The sequence below is a fragment of the Terrapene carolina genome, unplaced genomic scaffold (genome assembly GCF_002925995.2).
Source record: "Terrapene carolina triunguis isolate 2854851 unplaced genomic scaffold, T_m_triunguis-2.0 Scaffold69, whole genome shotgun sequence".
In the NCBI taxonomy this organism is placed as follows: domain Eukaryota; kingdom Metazoa; phylum Chordata; order Testudines; family Emydidae; genus Terrapene; species Terrapene triunguis.
The window spans coordinates 61,234,658-61,247,104 of record NW_020664420.1 but is presented as its reverse complement, the minus strand read 5'-3'; the positions used below and the strand labels follow the sequence as shown (position 1 = coordinate 61,247,104).

The 12,447-nt window shown below is 38.4% G+C and overlaps 1 protein-coding gene across 1 annotated transcript in view; it reads left to right on the top strand.

The window, feature by feature from the left end:
- Positions 1 to 1,573: 1,573 nt before the first annotated feature.
- TMEM232 (transmembrane protein 232) overlaps positions 1,574 to 12,447 on the top strand; it is a 119,342-nt gene continuing 108,468 nt past the window's right edge. Inside the window, exons 1-3 of the mRNA XM_026649212.1 lie at positions 1,574 to 1,707; positions 9,231 to 9,342; positions 11,428 to 11,533. Coding sequence (XP_026504997.1) covers positions 1,574 to 1,707; positions 9,231 to 9,342; positions 11,428 to 11,533 — 352 coding nt within the window. The remainder of the gene's footprint in view (positions 1,708 to 9,230; positions 9,343 to 11,427; positions 11,534 to 12,447) is intronic.

Below are 12,447 nucleotides of genomic sequence, written 5' to 3'. Positions count from 1 at the left end.
ACATCTCTTTAAAATGAACAAAACAAAGTACATTGAGACAAAAAACTGTATTAGGATATTGTTAATTGTCTGACTTAAACTAATAAAGCCATACAAAAAAAATCAGTGTTAAATCTATGGATAGGTTACATGTGGTTCTCTATCATGGTGACTACCTGTATCTTGCTGGCTAGTGGGTGCTATTTTATACCCTGGGCATGATTTCGTAAAAAGTGTACTTCCAAAATCTTGCATTTTATTGAAGTCAGACACATTTTTGCTCAATCAGGCCCCAAATAATCTGAGAACTTCAGATACAAAAGAGATAGGGCTGAAAACATTTTTATGTCAGAGTTTCATACTTGAATTTTCTGTCTTCCATTGATTCAGTATAGATCCATGGATTTAATTGTTTAGTAGGATTAACAAAGTGACACTTTTATATTATCTGTATCAGTTTCTATGATAAGTGAACCCTCACATTATTACAACTGTAATGCAATAGGTATTTGTGTTCTGTGCATATGAATAGATCTCTATGGCCACAATTTCAAAAACAGCTTCTAAGCTTGCATCTTTGTTTGTCTATGTATAATAATTTGCAGCCACAAAGTATAAAATTTGTGTATGCAAATGATATTTGCCAGATTTGCATGCACACATTTTGTCTCTTGGGCTTCAAATGATTGTGTGTACAAAATTTTGGGTACAAGTTTAGAGACCAGAACAAGGCTCATTTGCAAATTCAGTCTTTAAAGTCATATTAATCACAGTAAAGTTCCTTTGGTCATACAAATGTGCAGTAAGTAAATAGATGCTACTATCTAGTTACCTCCAGGGTCCTATTTTCATCCCTCCTCCCATTTATAGCATCATACTTTGCACTTACTGTGTATAGCACTTTCCATCCCAGAGGCTCAAATAATTAATTAGTATAGCTAACAGTTCCCTTCTTTGGACGCCCCACTGTCCATCTGTGAAGTAGGCAAATGCTGTTAATCTCATTTTACAGATGAGGAAGCTATGGGACAGAGAGTTGAAACAACTTGCCCAAAGTCATACATGACTACCTTGTTATGGTATCTCTTAGGCCTGGTCTACACTAACCCCCCAAGTCGAAGTAAGGTACGCAACTTCAGCTACGTAAATAACGTAGCTGAAGTCGACATACCTTAGTTCGAACTTACCGCGGTTCAGACGCAGTCCACACGCGGCAGGCAGGCTCCCCGTCGACTCCGCGGTACTCCTCTCGCCGAGCTGGAGTACCGCAGTCGACGGCGAGCACTTCCTGGTTCGACTTATCGCGTCCAGACCAGACGCGATAAGTCGAACCCAGAACTTCGATCCCCAGCCGCCAAACTAGCGGCTGGGTGTAGACCAGCCCTTAGAAAGTGTAACTGTCGACTTCTGTGAGCATGCTGATGTTCCTATGAGAAGGAACAGCAATATGGCAGAAGATATGTGTCTTCACATATAGATTGTGAATAGCTGTTTCTTTCAGTAGTGGGAATACAATCAAAAATCCCAATTCAGTGGATTGTAACATATTCTGTATTTGTTTTGTGTGATTTTAGATTGATTATAGCATGAGAAGATGCCAGTTATCAAAGTGCCAGTGGTACACAGATTTGGAATATTATCCAATAGACAACATAAAGAACTTCAAAAGGAACTTTTGAAAAAATATTTGCCAAGTCATTCATATGAAATCCACAGTGACAAGCCTATGTAAGTGCAATTTAAATATAAACCGTAAGATCACTTTATTATTTACGGTAGAACAGTATGTGGTCAAAGTTTCTTTAAGTTTCAGTTTCTGTGGATCATTAACTTCTTGTATAGAGTTCTTGAGTTGACTAACACCTTATTATCTGTATAACCATTCAACTCTGGATGTGCATAAGACTTGAGAAAAAATTGTTCACTCCCAGTAAGAGCAACAAAATAATGACATCTGTCAGGTACACCTTAGAGGCATTTCATGGAAAGCTTGCTCCCAGTCATCCCTTCCTTCTAATCCAAATGCTTGGGGAATTTGAATGGTTGATTGCAAAACCTAGAACCAGCCTATTACAGATAATATGGGTCCTGCCTTTTTCACATCAGTTAGACATCTAACTGGTATCTAATTCCATCAACATGTTTTACCTAGGTGTAGTTTGACTGCTATATTGGGGAGGGCAAAGCACGCCACGCACATGCATGCACACACGTGCACACGAAAGCCAGTTCCCTTGGCTCACTGGTTCTCTCTTCCCGCCTGGAGTGGTACTTGGGCTGCTGGTGCTGGGGAGGGGGATGGGCCGGCTTAACGGGGGAGCCCCAGCTGCTGCTGGCAGCCACTCTGGCACTGGCTGCTGCAGTGATGTCACTACTCTGGTGCTGTTGTTGCTGCCTCTCTGCTGGGGCTGCTGCTACTGCCGAGGGGACATCACATTCCAGGCTCCTGCTTCCCCCCACCCATTCCTGTATCCCCTTCTCTTCCCCATCCTCTCTCCCCACAGTCCTCTGCCCCATCCCACTCTCTCTTCCCCCCACCACTCTTCCCTCTGTCCTCCCTTGCCCTGCCCCTCTTCCATGGGCACTAACCATTGTACAGGAAAGGGGTGGTCACTAGGATCAAGGAGGCGGCGTCCAGCAGCCGAGGCAGCGACCCGCAGTGCAGGGAAAAAGTTACTCTGTCTGGCTCATGGCGAGCCGAAATGTGCAGGGAAGGGCAAGGGGGAGGAGGCAGAGACCCCCTCCTGGGCAGGCTGAGCAAAGCAAGCCCTGCAGGGCAGCTTGGTGCTTGCAGAAATGGGGGGTGAGGAGGGGAGTGGCATGTGACACCCTCCCATGCCTCGCCTCTGGCAGGACAATGCCCCCTGCACTCCCCAAACTACGCCTATGATGTTTTATTATTCATTTGAAGACACCGTGTCTGATTAGCATATGTGTTTGTAATGCAAATAGCTTGCATCTACATGAAGCATGTTCAGTAGACTAAAGTCTAAGGCCAAGATCCCCAACCATTGTGACTCACTTTAGCGCTATGGAAAATTGGTCACACGGATGCAGTTTGATAAATTCCAAATGATTTGAGACCACTTAAGGCCAGATCTTTAGCTGATATCAATTAGCATAGCTCCCTTGAAAAATATCCAAGATCTTACAAAACTCAGAAGGTCCTGAAATCAAACATTCATAAATTCCAAGGCCAGAATCATTGTGATTATCTAGTCTGATCTCCTGTATAACATAGGGCATAGAACTTCCCCAAAACAATTTAGTTTGAACTCAAACATATCTTTTAAAAAACATCCAGTTTCGATTTGAAAATTGCTATTGATAGAGAAACCATCATGACGCTTGGTAAACTGTTCCCGTAATTGATTATCCTCATTGTTAAAAACATATGCCTTATTTCCAATTTGAATTTGTCTAACTTCAACTTCCAGCCATTGGATTCTATTATACGTACATCTGCTAGTCTGAAGATCCCATTAGCAAATATTTGTTCCCCAGCAGGTACTTCTATACTGTGATTGTCACCTCTTAACCTTTTCTTTGTTAGACTCAAGGAACTCAATCTATTTAGTTTATCGCTATAAGGGATGTGTTTTAATTCTTTAATCAATCTCATGGCTCTTCTCTGAACCCTCCCCAATTTATTAACACCTTGAATTGTGGACACCAAAACTGGATCCAGTATTCATGATAGGCTTTGGCTTACTGAGACAGTTTTGGGTTTTTTTCTTCTGGATAAGGCCATAACACAACAACCTTAAACTTGAAAAAGTACCTAAGCTGATCACACAGAACCAAATTACTCTTCTCCATTTTGATTTGGACTCTCTTACAGTTTCTCTTTGTTCTAGTGAAATTTTCAGAAATTTAGGATCTCAGATGAGATATGTAAATTCAGTTTACAATGAAAAAGGAAACCACTTAAAGAGGGTATAGTCCTAAATCAGAGATCTACAATATAATAGAAAGTTGAGCTATTAGATATCTCCACGTCTTCCCTAAAAAAAAAAAAAAAAAAAAAACGACTTGAAAATCTTTTACATCTGTCAGGTCCATTGATCTGCAACTTGTGCTTTTTGTGGACATGTGTACAATTTGTGTAATGCAGTGGGTGAATGATAGTGATGCTCTACAATAAATTGATATTTGTGTTATATGTTTTTACTTTTTCCAAGAAGCAGTTTGTAACAACAGTAAGGATCTCCATGGCGATACTCTATCAGGAATAAACAAATCAGTAGTTTATCAGCTTGGGAACGCATTGACCAGACAGCAGGTTACTGCCTGTAGTTCACTTACTGCTAGTAGGACAACTGGTTCTGGCAGTTAACTCAGAAATAAAATAATACAACATGACTGCAGAAAAATGCTATGCCTGTGGTGATATTTATTTCACTCTTCAGCTGGATCTGTGTGCAAAGTATTTTGTGTAGAGACATGATACTAGAATCCATCTCTTAGGAAATGTATCCTAATCAGTAAATGGCCACTCTGGCACCCCACAACTGATGTTGAAAATGCTATAGCTGCAGCATGCAACAGACAAAAGTTTTAAATATAATTTCAGAAAGCATGACTGAAGTCTTTTGGAACTTGTCTCAGTTATTATTCCATAATGGATGGTGTTCATCCAGGAGTTCTGAAGAAACTTATGAATGAATTGGCTGAATTTCTAGATAACTAAGTAATCTTTCCTTAAAATTAGCAGAAAGTTATCAGAAGACTAGAGAGTAGCAAATATTGTAACTATCATTTTAAAAAGAGCTCAGGGTGGGATCTGGGAATTCTTGACCAGTGAGCCATACCTTCAGTACTAGGTAATTTGGTTGAAACAATGAGTAGTGAAAATGGTGAAACATCTATATGAATTATAGAAACAAATCAGCCCTGTTACCGTAAAGGATAGTTGTACCTCTCTAATCTAGTAGAATTCTTGGAGTAGGTCACAAAAATAGTGCATAAGCAAGAATCACCACATATAATTTATTTGGACTCTCAAAAAACTTTTGACAAAAGTCTCTCACAATAGGCTGTTATGGAAATCAAATATTTATGGAGTGAGAGGTAAAGTATCGTCATGGATCAGAAACTGATTAAGAGACAAAAAATAAAGAGTAGTAGTCAAGGTCATGTTGGATTACACTAGGATTGGTAATGTTTAATATATTCATTAATCACTGGCAAAAGATGGATGAACAGTGAAAATTTGGCCGATAATACAAAATACTGTAGGATAGCCAAGACAGGAGAAGAACCATCAGGCGCTCCAGAAGACCTAGCAAAGTTAGGTGAATGGAAAGCACAATGGCAGATGAAGCTCATTGTTGGCAAATGTAAAATAATGGATGTTGGAAGGAATAATTTGAAGTACATATTAGAGCTTGTCAAAAAACTGGTAAATTAATTTGCAACATTTTTGTCAGATAATTTTTAGACATTTATGTGAACATCCACAGTTGCATTATTTATAATAAAAAAAAAATATATATAAGGCATGTAAACCCTCATGATTCAGGGCATAAGACAATCACTAATTGGATGGGGTTAGAAAAAATATCCCTTATGAACAGGTTATATCCTAATTGTCAGCTGTGGGATTCTTGTACTTTCTTCTGAGGCACCTTGTGCAGGTTGCTGTTGAAGACAGGATATTGGAGCAGATGTACTGATGGTCTGGTGTAGCAATTCCTATGTTCAAAAAGGATTTGTCACATCTACGCTAGCAGTTAAATCATTTTGAACACTAACTGAGGTGAGTGGTGGGGAATTTGTTGCTGATAACCATCTTTAGCCACTGTCTGTTTTCTGAGTATAGATGGACCTGTGTTCCATTCATGTTGCAGGTACTAGCTTGACCTTAGAAAAAGAGAGGAAAGGAAATTGACAGGGAGCCAAATAATGCCTGCTTGACTCATTAGAAACGTTCGGTTGACTTCAGTGGGACTGCACAAGTGAGTGAGGGGGTCAGGATTTGGCCCAAGATAATGAAGAAAGTGAAGTGTGAAAAAATGGAGAGAGTGACAGACACAGAGAAAGATGAATAGCGGAGAGCAATAGATACATTGGATGAAAGAACCAGCTACAAAAAAGGAAGCAGGGAACAAAATACAGAGAAAGAAAGATAGGGAGAGAGAATACTGGTTATCCTAACTTTGGTAATTGTATAATTTTTCCTTTAAGAATTATGTGGACAAATAATATGTAGATATTTGGTAAACCACAGGAGTAACAGGAAATAAATCTTTTTTTTTTTTAATCACCAATGTGTCTCAATCTAAGCTCTGGCTATTTATGCAGTGCTTTGGTAGCATTATATTCTCCTAGTTGGTCCTTACACTGATTAAAGAACAGAAGTGGTTAGTAACGTTTTAGAGCTGATAGTTTTTGCTGCCTGGCTGCTGGTTTTTTTCCTTTCTTGTCTGTAATGCTCTGTCACTAGACCCTAATGCCTATATTTAGAAAGACTTCCTTTTTGCACCAGTCAGCTATTGGTTAAAAATAGCTACATTACTTTGCCATTAAATATTCATTAAGATGAGCTGTCGCAGACTGTAAGAAGCATCCAATTAAGCAGTTCAACTTCTACACATAAGGCTACAAATGAGCAGTCTTCTATCTTTTCAATAATGCATCACAGAGTGCAGTTATTATGTGTAAAATAATTGATAAGGCATAAGTTATTTGTAAAATATATACTAGAAATAGAAAAGTAGCTCAGAGAGGATGATTTTGCCTTGGGATCCTCTGAGGTTGAATAAAATGTAATGTACATTTTTCCACCACGTGAGGAAAGCTGAAATGCCATGTCTAATCTCACAGTACTTTCTATTTCTGATGTGTATTCTGTGTCACAGAATCATAGAAATCAGAGATGGAAAAACCATGTTAGTTTTTATTCATCCCGCAACCCAGGTAGGATTGTAACTATGGGCTTGATCCAATGGAAAGATTCCATGGGCTTTAGGTCAACCCTGTATGTTTTTTTTTTTGTAGCCAATACACTGACCCAGGCTCAGATTTGTTTCTAAATTGTAAATCAGCTTGTATAACACTGGTGAATCACCAGAAGTAAAAAAAAAAAATACATGGGCCCAGTTTTTCTGGTTTGGCCAAGCTGAACTCAGTGCAGGACAAGAAATGGGGAATGAGGTGGGGAAGGTGGTTTTGTGCCATCACTGTGCACCCCATATCCTGGGGATGTCCAGTCTGGGCACTCACCTAAATTACTATAATCCGAAGGCATGTCATATGCTTCTTTCTTGTAGATTCATATTGAAATTACCGCCTTAGATATGTTTGCCATCTACTGGTTAATTACTGCCTGCCTTAACTTAATGATAGATGCAGTGTTGTTGCAACTGTGAAGAACTCTGTGTAAGCATAAAAGCTTCTCTCTCTTGCCAACAGAAATTGATCCAATAAAAGATATTACCTCGTCTCTTTAACTTGTTGACGTTCATTTTAATTCTCCATTTTGCTTAATTGCTGATGCCAACTCGCTGTTTCTAAGCATACCTACTGCTGACTGCCAAGGCCCTGAGTACTCTGCACAAGCTCAACTTAAATTCTGTGGCACACTGGAAATTGTACAGCAGTTTCATTTAAATTAAAAATTGAGGCTCTAATTGAATTAAATAAAAAAAAAAAAGAATACTGCACTTGTTGCAGTATCCCTTGTGTTATTTCATAGGAGAGAAAATGGCAATTTCTTTTGCTGTCCATACATTTAAAATATTTATTGTTGTTCAGAATTGTGTATTGATGATATATAGCTGCATTGTAGAAGTTGTCAGGGAAGGAAGCCAGGGATTGTGGCAGCTAGGCAAAGGACATCTGTGGTTTTTGAAACATCACAAGGCATAGGAGGCAGTCTGAAGGCTTGTTTACACTGGCAATTTACAGCGCTGCAACTTTCTTGCTCAGGGATGTGAAAAAACACCCCCCTGAGTGCAGATAGTTTCAGCTCTGTAAAGTGCCAGTGTAGACAGTGCACCAGCGCTGGGAGCTACGCCCCTTGTGGAGGTGGCTTTTGTAGAGTGCTGGGCTGCACCGCAACCACACAAGGCACGTTAAAATGAGATTGTGGAAGGTGTCTGTTGGTGGATGCTTGGTAAACTGATCAGCAGTGAAATAGTTTATAATGCTGTAATTTAAATTGTCCTTGATAGGTTGCAAAGTCAAAACCCTAGCAAAATGAAAGGAACAGTTCACACCTCTTTCAGAGCTATTGTTTTGGACTTCTGCAGTCTTGAGAAGACAACACTTTGCACTACATTGCTGGTTTAACATGACCATAAAACCAGTTTAACCAACCCACAAGGAATCACCCCAGTATATAAGGATATGTCTTCACTGCAGCCGGGAAGTGTAATTCCCAGCCGCTAGCTCTGCTTAAGCTAGCTCACCAAAAATAAGAGTGTGGTTGTGGTGGCACTGGCAACAGTTTGGGCTAGCGACCTAAGCACAATCCTGTCCAAGATCTTAGGTGTGTACTCAGGTGGCTAGCTCAAGTTGCTATCCATGCCGTCATGACCACATTGCTATTTTTAGTGCACTAGCTTGAGTAGAGTAAGTCCATGTATGTCTACCCGAGCTGGGAATTACACCTCCCAACTGCAGGTATAGATGCCACTGACCTCCCTGCTGCCAGTGTAAAAGTTTTTTTTCTCCTGCTGATTAAAGCTCATCTTAATTAATTAGCCTCTTAGAGTTGATATGGCTACTTCCACCTTTTCATGTTCTGTATGTATATATATCTCCTTACTATATGTTCCATTCTATGCATCTAAAGAAGTGGGCTGTAGCCCATGAAAGCTTATGCTCAAATAAATTTGTTAGTCTTTAAGGTGCCACAAGTACTCCTGTTCTTTTTAGGGAAAAAAGGGTGAATGCAATCCTAGCCATATTGAAGTCAATGGCAAAACTCCCGTTATAAGGCCAATGTGACTACTGAAGTGAGTGCGTGGCTGGGACAACCTTGTACAATGCTAATCTTTGGCTGAACAGTAAGCACCCCCTATTCCTGTTAAAATCCAGCATAAATTAGAGCAGCCTTCAGGTAAAACAGTTTGCAAAGACTGATACTGTACACTAACTTTTTTATTAGAAAAATGACATACCATGCCTCTATTTTTTAAAATTTGCATTAAAGTAATTCTTTCTTTGGACACTTTTATAGTACTTTGAACCTTATTATTTAGGAAATGAAACATATAACTGCAAAAATTTTTTGGATATTTCTTTAGAAACCCCTTGGAAATCACAGAAAAATTCATTCAGAAGTTCAATGATGCAACAAATCCACAGGATAAAGAAGACTTACTAGAACTAGCTAAGAAAATGCTTGCCAGATGCAAGGTTTGTGTACACAATAAGGGACAGTTTATATTTTTATTATTATGGCATTTGCATGCTCCATTTTCTTTATTAAAAAAAACAAAGATAAAACTTTTGTTGGGAGAAAGGATTGTGGGGAATGAGAGAAACAATTAGAAAGTATAAGTGAAATGTAATATTTAATATCTATGCTCTCAATGTGTATTGTAACATATATTAAGTTAGCCAATATAAGGGCTTGTATATAGTGCCTCTGTTGATCATCTGGTCCTAGGTCTCTTCTCATTGCTTAACATTTGTAAAAAAGAATATATCAGGAGAATATTATACAGGTTTTTCACTAGTTTATAGCTGAATGGACCTGTTTTAAGTTTCTTCAAGAGAACTTTTAGCAATATGCAGTGATTAGCTGTTTAGCTGGAATGCTGTTCTGACATGTTTTCATGTTTCATTTTATTTTGTCCATTAAAATGTTGGCAACTGTTTTGAAAAGTGAAAATAGTAAACACAACACTTTGAGACCCCTAAATGATTCCTTGTGGGCTTACTAAGCCAAAAATAGATAACAGAGTGTAGAAACAGAGTGGCCATTCAAATTTGAAAGATATTAAAAAAGCGACATAATTGGCATTTAATAGGCCTTAAAGAGGAGGCTGTGGTGCTAATATAATTTCTGCTACCATCCAAATTAAAAATTTATACATTATGAAGTACACTTAGGCCCTATTTGCAAATCATGGACTTTCAGTATGAATATTATCTTTTTTTTAATGGACCTTCTACTTGGCAGGAAAGGTGCATTGGCTAACAGTTTTCCAAACCTCTTTCCCGCCTCCCCCTTCTATAACTGGTACCCTCATAGAGGCATGTTAGTGAGATTTGGCTGATTTTGTGCTGGAGTACAGATTTCTATTTTGATCAGATTAATTCTGGATTTTTTTCAATTCCAGAAGAATACTTACCCTGACAGTGGTAAAGATGCATCCTCCTTTAGCACTAGTGAACAGAAAGGCAGAGCTGGAAAACTGCCTCAGCTTAGCACACTTACTAATTGTGTTAATTCGGTCACCTCCAGTGTCCAAAAGCTGTTGCCTTTCCATCCTTCACTGGTGTGCCAATGCTCTATTTGGGTTAGATGAGAAAGTCTAATTTTAATGGCAAAAACAATGGAATTATTTGTACAGAAAGCCAATGAATACTACCAGTTGCAATCAGTTGCTAGAATGTAGAAGGGACTCTAAGGGAAGGAATGTTCAAATAAAATGTTTTTCTATTGTTTATCCCAAGAGCTAAATGCATGCAAAATGTTATGAAAATCAGATGTAATATACTATATGTTTTTCTTGTTTAACCAAAAGAGGTGAGCAAAAATGTCCCAACATTTTGGCTATGAAACCCTCCATAAAAAGGACATCTGTTGAAAAAGCAGCAAAGAGTCCTGTGGCACCTTATAGACTAACAGACGGAGTATGAGCTTTCGTGGGTGAATACCCACTTCGTCGGATGCCTCTGACGAAGTGGGTATTCACCCACGAAAGCTCATACTCCAATATGTCTGTTAGTCTATAAGGTGCCACAGGACTCTTAGTCTGGATCTGTAAAAGCAGCAAACACGGCTACCCCTCTGATACTTGACATCTGTTGAAAAGATTGTTTTGATCTAGAAAGAGTGGAATTTGCAAAAAGCTAAAGTTTCAGAGAGATATATTGTCAGGATAGCATATTGTTGATTCCCTATCAATTTCAGCCCTACAGAGATAGTAATAGTAGTGTCCTTGTACTAAGTTGGCTGGAGTCACTACTGTGATTCAGAGATGGTAATTAATTGTTTTGATTCAAGGCACTTAAAATGGGTGATAATACTGTAATTATAGTTAAGTATTCCTATTCTTAATTAAGTGTTTACCCCAGGGATTAAGCATTGCTGCCTCATTAGTTTCTGCTATTGTGTTTTGTATCAGCAAACTCTTACCAATGATGCCTTTAAAATAAGCATTTTTATTCCAAATAAATTGGCTTGAGGGAAAAGTTTTATTTTAAGCTAAATGTAAGAAAAAAACCTTTGGCTTTTTTTCTTTCCCCTCTCACACTTTTCCTTCCAAACAGAGAAGATCAGGCCTTGGCACATTAGGTTCTGGGAAGCATGTGGATCTTCCAGTAGCATGGACAGAAGCAATTATATTGGCTCAATGCAAAGGTGAAATCCAGGAAGGTACAGTATTCTTCAATTATATTTCTGTTAATTACTTTAAGACTTTTCTAACCAAGCAGTGAAAGCAAATTTAGTTTATTCCCAACTATGAAAACTTGGAAGAAAGCCAAGACAAATATGGATTTTATTTTCCACTTGCAGAAAGAAACTTTACAAATATATACAGAAACTATCAGTGTAGTATTTACAGAGTGTTTCAGAGACCTCTGTTTTTATGCTTGATTTCTTAAATTGCAAAATCATTACCATTTAAGCACCTCTACATGACATTACCTTGTAACCTGTCTCTGAAATCAGTAACTAATTAAGTGTAATTTAAAATGACATTTAATGATCTCAAAGTAAAGTGCTTTAAATAACCTCTTGTTTTTACCTTTCCTAATTATGCCCATTAATAAAATTGCAGAATATTGAATTAGTTCTGAAGACTTTTTAAATGAAAATGTTAACTTGTTTCAATCTAAAATGTTCTTAATTGTGGTAGCCCTTCCTTAGTAAAGTCAGGTAAAGAGAGGATCCTATACAGACTCTTGCATGGACACGAAGGTATTTTCACTTTTTTTTACTGACAGATAGCATTTTAGCTAGAATAAGATTTATGAAAATAATTTCCTGGCAAGTAGGTTTAAATCCATAATCATCACACATACCTTAGCTTTTCTGGCCAGGCTGGAGAGCAAGTGCAGTAGAGTGGCTAAAGAGAGAATCATGCAATCCTGCATATTTGAAACAGAAATGATGAATGAGTGTATGTGCAACATCTATGATCTACAGTCTACACTGCTGATGTGCAGGACAAAGCAAAGTCATTCCATTCCTATTTTATAGATGATATGGTACTCATGCTCTTTTTTAAATGTATGGGGTCATTCCAAAAGTAAAATGGGACCTCATTTAAATAAGTCTGGCGGTGG